Consider the following 12,500-nt stretch of genomic DNA (forward strand, 5'->3'; position numbering starts at 1 on the left):
AAGCATCCACACACACGCACGCATGCACACACACACGCACACATGCGCACACACTGGAGAGGAGGAGGAGAAGCAAGGAGACCAGTAGAGAGGAGAGGAGGAACGCAGTGAAGTACTAATTAAAGGAGAACTGAATCAGGCACTTAATCCCAGACCAAATGCACACTGACGGACCTTAAACGTTGTCGTCTGTTGTTGTAATGTGATGATAAATGTATCTCGTTTTAATTTATTTGTGGGTCCTGCCTTGATGTCCTGTTTTTGATGTACTGTCCTGATGTCTAAATAGAGCTGCAGGGATGCAAGACAAATTTCAATCTTGCTCTGACAATGAAGTACTATCGTATCGTATCGAGAGGAGAGGAGAGGAGAGGAGAGGAGAGGAGAGGAGAGGAGAGGAGAGGAGAGGAGAGGAGAGGAGAGGAGAGGAGAGTGGAGGAGAGGAGAGGAGAGGAGAGGAGAGGAGGGGAGAGGAGAGGAGAGGCGAGGAGAGGAGAGGAGTCAATAATAAGTAATTAGCGGAGAGAAGAGGAAAGAAGGGGAGAGGAGAGGAGTTTAGAGGAGATTAGCAGAGAGGATGAGAGAGGAGAATAGGGGAGAGGAGAAGAAGCAGAGTGAGGTGAGTATCAGAGGAGAGGAGGGTTTCTAGACGGTTCTAGAGGGTTCTAGGTACTCACCAGGTCGTGGACCACGCGCCCGGAGGAGATCTGGAAGTAGTTCCAGGAGAAGAGCAGCACCAAGAAGAAGGGCAGCATGCAGAAGTTGAAGTTCCAGACCGTCAGAAGAAACACCTGGCCAGGGTCAAAGGTGACTCGGGTTAGAAGTCATACAGCACTCAGGAGCCCATCATCAATACAGTGTCCAGCTCCTCATTTACAAAGAAATACCTCATCGATTATGTTAGATATTATATTTTCAATTTCATATCAGAGTTGGGATTGTTCCACAAAATGTAATGATTTAGTTTGAGATACTTCTTTTTTATTTTATAGATTTGATACTACAATGGTATTCATATATTCTCTAATAATCATATGGTTGAAATGCTCTTGAAAGTATAGAAAGAATCTATAATATTAAAAATTATACGAAAATATATTTGTCTTTGTTTCTCTCTCTCTCTATTTCTATGACACTTTAAACACACACATACACCCGAACACATTCACAGACTCTTAAAAAACACACAGACACACACACACACACACACACACACACACACACACACACACACACAGGTTTCTTTATCGCTGTGCGGGGCGGCAGCCGGCTGGATGGGGGATTGACCTCGCGACCCCAGACCCTCTGAAGGAGCCAGGCTCCGACCGCCTGCTCACGCCCCCCCGATACCGAGACCCTGAGCCGCTCAACCACCCCCCCCCCCCTGCTTCTGGTCCCACAACACACACACACACACACACCTCTTACTGGTCCCACAACACCCACACACACACACACACACACACACACACACACACACACACACACACACACACACACACACACACACACACCTCTTACTGGTCCCACAACACCCACACACACACACCCACACACACACACACACACACACACACACACACACACACACACACACACACACACACACACACACACACACACACACACACACACACACACACACACACACACACACACACACCTTCCTTGTCCCACAACACACACACACCTCCACCCCCTCCCGCACACACAACCACACAGACACACACACACACACACACCTCCTGATTCTACACCCAAGGACAGAGAAAGAGCAAACGAGAGACAGAGCGAGAGAGGGGATGAAAAAGCGAGAGAGAGAGAGAGAGAGAGAGAGAGAGAGAGAGACAGAGACAGAGACAGAGACAGAGAGAGGCAGAGAGAGACAGAGAGAGAGAGAGAGAGAGAGACAGAGACAGAGACAGAGACAGAGACAGAGACAGAGACAGAGACAGAGACAGAGACAGAGACAGAGACAGAGAGAGAGAGAGAGAGAGAGAGAGAGAGACAGAGAGAGAGAGAGAGAGAGAGAGAGAGAGAGACAGCGAGAAAGAGAGACAGACAGCGAGAGACAGAGAGACATAGAGACAGGGAGACTGACAGAGACAGGGAGACTGACAGAGACGGGGACAGCAGATACTAATGCTGCAGGAATGTCACCCTGACCTGAGGGGGAGGAGCCTAACCTGCTCTGTTTACTGTGTGTTGACCAATTGAAAACGATAACACGTATTATCACACTTAGCTCATGTTAACACAACTGCAAAAACACACCAACACCGCTACCCGATATTAACACAACGACCAAATGCACTAAAACACATTAACACAGCTACCACATATTAACATGTCAAACAAATATGATTAACACAAAACCAACCACATCTAACACATCGCCAACAATCTCAACACACCCTCACAATATTGGGACGCCAAGCAAATATTAACTAGCAGCTACATCGACCAAATATGAACAGACCCTACCATATTTATACAGCTACTGGATCATAATACAAAATATATTGAATTACGTTTTGCAAATGTTGACTCATATGTCATATTCATACATCTACCAAAAATCATGTCCTAAATATGACCATGTCTACTTAAAATTAGTGTGAAAACCGCACAGATGGCTCCCAAGATGAGAACAACACTCAAATAATCTGTGTGTGTGCGTGTGTGTACGTGCGTGTGTGTGTTTGTGTGTGTGAATTCAAAGCAATACAAAATATTAATTTCACAGAGAAATATGTATCTTTAATATTTACTGGATTTGTATTCATATTTGCACCACTGCTGTTCATATTTGTATGCATATCATATTGTCAATTAAAGATTAATTCTATTTGTGACATTTCTACAATTTTTATCATGTATTTTTCAATATAGGACCAGCTTATCATCAAATCATCTTATAACAATATTTAAATATATTTATTTTCATGCATGCTTCGGTTACAAATGTATTTCACTTCTGGGATTAATGTAATCAATTCTAGCTGGACTGGTTCCGGTTGGACCTTCCTGGGTTCTAATAAACCAGAAGCAGTGTGTGCACTGTACACCAGAGTAAGCACCAGAGTGTGTGTGTCTCCCAGACTGTACCCGAGTGTACCAGAGAGTGTACCAGACCACACACCGCCAACAGAACCAGCTGGACCCGTTTTATGCCTCCAGGAAACTTTCCTGGAAGAAATTCTCCCCCGTGTATACGATACCAGGACCTTTACCGCCACCTGGTGGACAGCAGTATTACAGTACCAAGAACTCTCCGTGACCCTGCTTAGTATGTATGGGTCCGCTGCCGGTGGGACGGGCCCGGGCCGGGGGCCGGGCTATCGATAGCCTTGATCCTATCGAGATGATTATAGTCTGTCTGTCTGGCTGTCTGCCCGTCCGTTGAGTTCCCGGGTCATACCATTTTTGATTTCAGCGTTGCCGGCTTGTTAACAGCGTAATGAGTTGTCAGGGAAAGAGAGTAAAAATAGACTCGTCTCCATTGGGACTTCACTTTCTCCAGATGAGACTCAAACACACTAGCACAATCCCGTTTACGCCCCCGAAAGATATGGTAGGCTACTTTCTTCCCATCGGTGTCAGCTTTCTGTCCGTGTGTCTGCCCATTATCTGTCAGTCCCCCTGTTTACCTTCAAGTCTGTCAGACTGTCAGACAGACGGACAGTGAGCTGACACAACGAACACAGATGGGAGGAAACAACCATATCTGTCGGGGGATATACGGGATGGTAGAATCACAGCAGCGTGGTTTGTTTTTTGAAGAGACGATCGAGGGCGTCACGCATCGCTACCGCAGCGGAGCCAAACTACCGCTAACAGACGTCTCCGCGGCAACTGCTTCACCCACACACCCTTGTTTACCGTATTGTTTATGTATGTATTTTACCACAGTAAAAAAACTCTCAATATTATATTAGAGAGAGAGAGAGAGAGAGAGAGAGAGAGAGAGAGAGAGAGAGAGAGAGAGAGAGAGAGAGAGAGAGAGAGAGAGAGAGAGAGAGAGAGAGAGAGAGAGAGAGAGAGAGAGAGAGAGAGAGGAACACACACACACACACACACACAAATAGAGAGACATAGCGACTCAGAGATCGAGAGAGAGAGACTTCAGTTTATTTAGCCATGTAAATGTTGGCTTCCCATGTGAATAAAGCGTTTATTGAATTTAATTTAATTGAGAGAGAGAGTGAGCGAGCAAGAGAAAAAGAGTGAGAGAGAGAAAAAGAGGTAGAGCGAGGGAGAGGCATAGACCCAGAGAGAGAGAGAGAGAGAGAGAGAGAGAGAGAGAGAGAGAGAGGGGCCCAGGGAGGGAGGGAGGGGGAGAGAGAGAGAGAGAGAGAGAGAGAGAGTGTGGAAGAGAGAGAGAGAGAGAGAGAGCGAGCGATAGAGAGACATAGAGCGTGGGCGGTCTCCTCACCAGGAAGGCGGTGATGCTCCTCTGGGTGCTCTCCCACTGGAAGCAGCTCTTGACGTAGCGCCCCGTGGACAGCACCGCCCGGATCAGCGTCCGCACACGCGTGATGTTACGGCCCAGAATCTGGAGCGGGCGCAACACAGGCAGTCAGCAGCTCGATCTATCTGGTACGAACTGGATGGATGGGTCTCAGAGATTGGTTAGCAGTTATCATCTGGATGATGATAATGATGATCATCATCACTATCTTATCCTAGCTATCTTTGTTGTGTACGGGGAATGGTTTAACCCAACTATAATAATAATAATAATAATACATTTAATTTAGAGGCGCCTATGACTATGGTCATAGTGCCTGGCTTGGTTCTATAAACATCCTTACTGCACCGACAGCGATATATTGTTGTTTCTACTTCTTCTTACAATGTACTTATTTTTGGTCACTTTGGATAAAAGTGTCCGCTAAATGGCCCAAATGTAAATGTTAATGTAAATGAGGGTAACACATGAAAAACTATTCAACATCACATGGAGAGTATCATGAATATAAATAACCCCCGCCTCTTAAGGAGAACCACCCTGGACCAGAGCATGTATGAATGTTTCTTTCCGTTTAAATGTTGACGGATTATCTGGTCATTCAGTTGACCAGCCTGAGGTCATCATGGCAAACCTGGTTCTGGTTGGTGCGTGGTCATAGGCTTTGACCTCTGACCCGACCCCAGCGTTTGTTTGTTTACCCGTCGAAGCGTTGGAAGCAGAAGCTCAGAGCGGGTTCGATGTTAAGGTTCTGAGACGGAACTACTACAGTGAACTGTGGGTCAGGCTCTGTTCGTTTGGGTGGTCTCACCTTTTTAGAGAACTTGGGATTGTCCTCGATGAACCTCGTCTCCTTGGGCGAGAAGGTCCTCACGCTCGCTCGGACCTGGTCACATCACAGACAGACAGACAGACAGAAGGTTAGACAGGCAGGCAGGCAGGAAGACAGGCGTACACACACAGAGACACACAAAGACAGACAGACAGACGGACAGACAGGAAGGAAGACAGGCATACACACAGACACACGGCAGAGACACACAAAGACGGAGAGACCGACACACGGCCAGATACACAAAGACAGACACACGGCAGAGACACACAAAGACAGACAGACAGACAGACAGTCAGAATGTTAGACAGGCAGGCAGGAAGGAAGGAAGACAGGCATACACACAGACACACACACACACACGGACAGCGACTCAAAAAGACAGACACTCGGACAGAGACACACAAAGACAGACAGACAGAGACACACACAGACAGACAAACCCGGGGACAGACACACAGACAGTCAGCCACATCACTGGTGACACCCGCTGCATCGGCGCTACCACTGCGCTACCGCTAATCTACTAGCTGTTTAGCCGCTAGCAGCTCCTCCATCTCCACTGAGCTCAGTGTTCCCTCCATGTGGTTCAGCAGCAATCCACGGGATGAGCTAAACGCCCATCTGCTCCCGATCCCACCCCCCCTCCCCCCCCCCCCCCCCAAACTCTCCAGATGGTCATTTTTTCCAGAATCTCAAAACCCCCATAATACCTCGGGGTTTGATGATGTACTATAATTCTACATTACAGGTTACCAGCCAAAACCTAGAGGTTGTGTTCTATTAAAAAAAAAAAACGAGTTTTTATCTGGTTAAGGTTAGTCTACACTACAGGTAACCAGGTGGGCTCCCACCTACCGGGTTGAACAGCAGCTCCAGCTCCAGGGTGAGGACCCCCTTGGAGAGGGAGCCCAGGTTCTCCTTCTTCAGGGGCAGGGTGATCTGCTGCCTGTTGGGGGCCTGCAGGCAGACAGACAGGTCACCAGAGAGACAGAGACAGACCAGTGATCAGACAGACAGTAAGGAGCTATTGAACTCTTCAGGGAAACACTTATGTCTGCCTTGAAATGCTACGAAAGCGAAACTACAAAACATTGTCGCTTTCCAGAACAAAAATCATTCCCGAGTTTAGCAAACTGTTCGAGAAACTGGAAGGACTTAACAGAGTTAGTTAGACTGTGATTTAGCTGAAATATATGTTAGCTGGACTGAGAATTAGCTGGACTATATGTAGGCTGGACTATGATTTAGCTTGACTATAAGTCAGCTGGACTGAGAGTTAGCTGGACTATATGTTAGCTGGACTGAGTTAGCTGGACTATATGTTAGCTGGACTGAGAGTTAGTGGGACTGAGAATTAGCTGGATTATATGTAGGCTGGACTATGCGTTAGCTGGACTGAGAGTGAACTGGACTATATGTAAACTGGACTGAGATTTAGCTGGACTATGATTTAGCTGGACTATATGTTAGCTGGACTAAGTGTTTGCTAAATGGTGGCCCTACCATCAGGAGGGGTATGGCAGTTTTCCCCAGGAAGTCGGGTGCCTTGTCTCCGTCCTCATCGAAGATAGTCACCTCCAGAACTTCGTGGACGTCCTTGATGGGACTTAAGAGGAACAGAAACACATGTAAACATCCTTGACAACACCCACGCAACAATCACAACACAAGAACACCATTGTTACAACACAAACTATCCTCCTCGTAACCGTGGTTACCATCCTCGTCGTGATCACAATAACGTCACCATCGTCATAATCATCCTCGCCAGCAACTACTTCATCAACATGCAGAGCAACAAGCAACCATAGTCTAGTGTTGATGGTGTTTGACTCTAGTGTTGAGGGTGTTTGACTCTAGTGTTGAGGGTGCTTAAATCTTCTGGGTTTGAACCCGAAAATCAATGGTTTACTTGTAGGCATCTTGCTCCAGAATGCCGTGGAAACCAGCAACCCAAATCTGCTTATTACGGTTGTGTGTTTCAAATTAAATCATTCTTGGTTCCAACCCCAATGTCCTTAGTCCTACTATCAGGCATCCGAGAGCGAGATGCCTTCCCCCCACCCGCCAATTATATAAATCTAAAAAAGTCACTGTGGAAAGAAGGGACTTTATCAACTGCTGAAGGCTCCCGGCCAGACGTACAAGGTGAAGACTTCATTCCACTCAGGATTCAGGGTCTTGTAGATGGTGTGCGTCTGCAGCCGGTCGTTCCCCAGCTGCAGAACGCAGAACGGATCGCTCTTTCCTGGAGAAGAAACCACAGAGAACTGATTTCAGAAGGCTGATGTCCAGAAAGAGTACGTTTATGATGTGGAGGATATATTCCGTACCGTTGAGATCTGCAGCTAGGAGATCTGTGGCCTTGAGGATCTTCACCTGGAGATAACCGATGTCTCCTAGGTTCTCGAAGGACTTCGCCAGCCTCTGTGGACAAACATACAACACGCACACAGCGGTGGTTTGAACACACCCCGTGGGTTCTGGATCGGAGTAGAGAAGCGTTTCTCAGACGTTGTAAGTCTTATGTCCCCCAGAGCCCCATCAGTATGACTGAAGGAAACCCTGAGGACACCTTCACCAGCATCGCCATACCACAAATGTTTTCCTTTGAATTATTCAGATGATCATTATTAATATTGTAGTAGCGTAGAGGCGTCTGAAAGGGGAAGAAGCTGAGGCCTACTTCTATTTCTGGTCTTGACCTTCGAACTATTCGATCACAACCAATCTACCTAAATCCTATTTAACCCTATGGCCGAGAGGTGTTTGTTTTTACAGAAGAGGATTAGGTCCACGTGAGATTATTTGTCTGGAGTTCAGATTTAATTCTCAGAAGTCTAAATTTAAACTCAGAATTCTGAGATTAGGGTCGGAATTCTCAACTCCTAAAAAATCCACATACTCCTCTGTGTGTTTTTAATCAATTTAATTCAGCATAAATGAATTGACGCCAAACCGATGACATCCACGGCGGCCGCTGGAGACGGAGAGCGGACTCACGTATTTCTCCAGCTGGTTCTCCCTCTCCTCCCCGGCGGCGAGGGGCGCGGCAGCCAGGTCAGAGATGGACACGCCGCTGCACACGCTCTGGGACACCAGGAGCAGCATGTAGCCGCCACTCTGGCCCAGCTCTGCTTTGAACTGCTGGTTCTTGTTCATGGGTAGGCTGGAGAAGTCCACCTCAAACCTGTACAGCCACACACACACACACACACCAACACATACACACACACACGCACACATGTAGACATATAACACACACACAGACACACAAAAAACAATAACATTGGGCGTGTGTGTGTTCTCTTGTTCGGAGGGAGTGATAGAGGAGGAGTAATGGGGAGGGTCCCCTGGTGAGGAGTGAGAAGGAGGAGGTAAGGAGTGAGAGGGAGGAGGTGAGGAGTGAGAGGGAGGAGGTAAGGAGTGAGAGGGAGGAGGTGAGGAGTGAGAGGGAGGAGGTAAGGAGTGAGAGGGAGGAGGTGAGGAGTGAGAGGGAGGAGGTGAGGAGTGAGAGGGAGGAGGTGAGGAGGTTCTCCTTGTGAGGAGTGAGAGGGAGGAGGTGAGGAGTGAGAGGGAGGAGCTGAGGAGTGAGAGGGAGGAGCTGAGGAGTGAGAGGGAGGAGCTGAGGAGTGAGAGGGAGGAGCTGAGAAGTGAGGGAGGAGCTGAGGGGTGAGAGGGAGGAGCTGAGGAGTGAGAGGGAGGAGCTGAGGGGTGAGAGGGAGGAGCTGAGGAGTGAGAGGGAGGAGCTGAGGGGTGAGAGGGAGGAGCTGAGGAGTGAGAGGGAGGAGCTGATGAGATTGAGGGAGGAGCTGAGTGGTGAGGGAGGAGCTGAGGGGTGAGAGGGAGGAGCTGAGGGGTGAGAGGGAGGAGTGAGAGGGAGGAGCTGAGGGGTGAGAGGGAGGAGCTGAGGAGTGAGGGAGGAGCTGAGGGGTGAAAGGGAGGAGCTGAGGGGTGAGAGGGAGGAGCTGAGGGGTGAGAGGGAGGAGCTGAGGAGTGAGAGGGAGGAGCTGAGGAGTGAGAGGGAGGAGCTGAGTGGTGAGGGAGGAGCTGAGGAGTGAGAGGGAGGAGCTGAGGAGTGAGAGGGAGGAGCTGAGGGGTGAGAGGGAGGAGCTGAGGGGTGAGAGGGAGGAGCTGAGGAGTAAGAGGGAGGAGCTGAGGAGTGAGAGGGAGGAGCTGAGGAGTGAGAGGGAGGAGCTGAGTGGTGAGGGAGGAGCTGAGGAGTGAGAGGGAGGAGCTGAGGGGTGAGAGGGAGGAGCTGGGGAGTAAGAGGGAGGAGCTGGGGAGTGAGAGGGAGGAGCTGAGGGGTGAGAGGGAGGAGCTGAGGATTGAGAGGGAGGAGCTGAGGAGTGAGAGGGAGGAGCTGAGGGGTGAGAGGGAGGAGCTGAGGGGTGAGAGGGAGGAGCTGAGGAGTAAGAGGGAGGAGCTGAGGAGTGAGAGGGAGGAGCTGAGGAGTGAGAGGGAGGAGCTGAGTGGTGAGGGAGGAGCTGAGGAGTGAGAGTGAGGAGCTGAGGAGTGAGAGGGAGGAGCTGAGTGGTGAGAGGGAGGAGCTGAGGAGTGAGAGGGAGGAGCTGAGGAGTGAGAGGGAGGAGCTGAGTGGTGAGGGAGGAGCTGAGTGGTGAGAGGGAGGAGCTGAGTGGTGAGAGGGAGGAGCTGAGGAGTGAGAGGGAGGAGTGAGAGGGAGGAGCTGAGGAGTGAGGGAGGAGCTGAGGAGTGAGAGGGAGGAGTGAGAGGGAGGAGCTGAGGAGTGAGAGGGAGGAGCTGAGGAGTGAGAGGGAGGAGCTGAGTGGTGAGAGGGAGGAGCTGAGTGGTGAGAGGGAGGAGCTGAGGAGTGAGAGGGAGGAGCTGAGTGGTGAGAGGGAGGAGCTGAGGAGTGTCTCCTTGTGAGGAGTGAGAAGGAGGAGGTGAGGAGTGAGCTGGAGGACAGGAGGAGTGAGAGGGAGGACAGGAGGAGTGAGAGGGAGTACAGGAGGAGTGAGAGGGAGGACAGGAGGAGTGAGCTGGAGGACAGGAGGAGTGAGAGGGAGCACAGGAGGAGTGAGAGGGAGGACAGGAGGAGTGAGAGGGAGGACAGGAGGAGTGAGAGGGAGGACAGGAGGGGGACCTACCCTGTCAGTATCTCATGGTTGCGGGTTCCCAGCTTGGTGCACAGCTCCACCTCCAGGATCCCCGTTGCGTCAGTGAACTGGTTGAAGCTGAACCTCTCCCTCCACTGAGGATTGGCCGTTTTGAAGTGGTTCTGCAGAAAGGCATTGTGGGAGTTTAAAAACACGAGGTGGAAGAATGCGTCGATGTGTCTGTCAAATGATTTGGTATTGTACCGACGCTAACCATAGCGTCTGTTTTCCACCTTGGAACACGAGAAGCATGTGCCGAATGAAACGAGATATAAGTAAAAACAAATCAGTAAAAGGCACCAAATTGGTGAACACAGTCGAGATTGTCGTGTTGAAAAGACAAGGTAAACAATTGTTATTTTCTGTGCTTATATTTCCATGCATATCATATAATTTGCTATTCTCTATTTGTATTATTACTTTCTATCATGGAGCAGTAAACCTGAGACAGCACCAAATCCCCTCGTTATCAATCAAGTCCTTATAACCTAAACCGTTCCTAAAGGGGACCGATCATACCACCAGGTGTGAGTGTGATCAGGCCTTACAAGCCGTTTCGAAAATCTGCCCCTTAAGAGATCACAAGTTGGGGTGTCCAGCTAGATCTGTGCTGGATAGATCAGTCTACCAGCTTACCCAGTAGACTGAAGTAAACGTTGCTCATCTATCCAGCACAGATCTAGGTGGACACGCCCACTAGTGATGTCAGAAGCGGCAGATTTTCAAAACGGTTTGTAACGGCTAATCACACCCACACCCGGTGGTGTGATACGTCCCCTTTGAACGCTCTGTGGCAGTCCCTTCCTCGCTGTGTTTACTCGTCCTCGTGTTGCCCAGCACCTTGCTCTTGTGCCTCTGGTCTCCGAGCCGGAGGCGGACGAACAGGTCCCCGGGACTGTCCACCTCCAGGCCCCTGGCCCCCACCAGGGTCACCACCACCACGCTGGTCCACAGCTGGCCCTTCCTCAGCACCTCGGCCAGACGCGCGTTGTGAGGCTTATTAGACTGGGGGAGGAGAGGGAGGAGGAGAGGGAGGAGGGGAGGAGGAGGGGGAGGAGGAGAGTGGAGGGGAGGAGGAGAGGGGAGGAGAGGGAGGAGGGGAGGGGAGGAGAGGAGGAGAGGAGAGGGGGGAGGAGAGGGAGGAGGAGAGAGGAGGGGAGGAGGAGAGGAGAGGGGAGGAGAGGGAGGAGGAGTGGGGAGGAGGGGTATGAGGGGGGAGGAGCGGGAGGGGAGGAGGAGAGGAGGTGAGGTGAGGGGAGGAGAGGAGGAGAGGAGAGGGGGGAGGAGAGGGGGGAGAAGAGGGGGGAGGGGAGGGGAGGAGGAGAGGAGGAGAGGGGGGGAGGAGGAGAGGGAAGATGGGGGAGGAGAGGGAGGGGGAGGAGAGGGAGGTGGAGAGGGGAGGAGAGGGAGGAGGAGAGGAGAGGAGGAGAGGGTTGAGGAGGAGAGGGGAGAGGAGGAGGAGAGGGAAGATGGGGGAGGAGAGGGAGGGGGAGGAGAGGGAGGGGAGAGGTGAGGGGCGGAGAGGAGGCAGAGTGAGGGGAGAGAGGAGGAGAGACAGTAGACAGGACAAGACGAGACGAGAGAGGCGATCAGGGAGATTAAAACCACATCAGGACATTAGGCAACATAGAATCGTTTTGTGTGGAGCAACACGACGAGCAATTACATCAGAGCAGCCACTCCTTCGACATGTGCGTGTGGGTGTGCGGTTGTGTGTGCGTGCGAGCGTGCGTGTGCGTGTTTGTGTGTGGTCTTACCAAAGAGTTGTTCTTTCGTTTGTGAGGCCAGCGCTGCAGGGAGCATGCATGTTAGGTGCACAACAGAATGACATGCCGGTTAGAAAGCATGCAGACACACACACACACACACACACACACACACACACACACACACACACACACACACACACACACACACACACACACACACACACACACACACACACACACACACACACACACACACACACACACACACAGCCACGAACAATAAGTGATGAGCATGCATGCAAATAACTGAAACAAACACATAGGGCGAAAAACACACGTTTTCTTGCGCGAACAAACAAATAACACAT

The 12,500-nt window shown here is 50.4% G+C and overlaps 1 protein-coding gene across 1 annotated transcript in view; it reads right to left on the minus strand.

Annotated features, from left to right (window-relative positions):
- Nucleotides 1-12,500, minus strand: part of mctp2b (multiple C2 domains, transmembrane 2b) — a 21,973-nt gene that overhangs the window by 4,594 nt on the left and 4,879 nt on the right. The window contains exons 7-16 of the mRNA XM_056608204.1: nt 11,264-11,428; nt 10,415-10,545; nt 8,310-8,496; nt 7,640-7,733; nt 7,452-7,554; nt 6,810-6,912; nt 6,162-6,263; nt 5,283-5,357; nt 4,436-4,555; nt 678-791 (exon numbers count right to left, since the gene is read on the minus strand). Coding sequence (XP_056464179.1) covers nt 678-791; nt 4,436-4,555; nt 5,283-5,357; nt 6,162-6,263; nt 6,810-6,912; nt 7,452-7,554; nt 7,640-7,733; nt 8,310-8,496; nt 10,415-10,545; nt 11,264-11,428 — 1,194 coding nt within the window. The remainder of the gene's footprint in view (nt 1-677; nt 792-4,435; nt 4,556-5,282; nt 5,358-6,161; nt 6,264-6,809; nt 6,913-7,451; nt 7,555-7,639; nt 7,734-8,309; nt 8,497-10,414; nt 10,546-11,263; nt 11,429-12,500) is intronic.

The sequence above is a fragment of the Gadus chalcogrammus genome, chromosome 14, assembly GCF_026213295.1.
Source record: "Gadus chalcogrammus isolate NIFS_2021 chromosome 14, NIFS_Gcha_1.0, whole genome shotgun sequence".
NCBI classification, from domain to species: Eukaryota; Metazoa; Chordata; class Actinopteri; order Gadiformes; family Gadidae; genus Gadus; species Gadus chalcogrammus.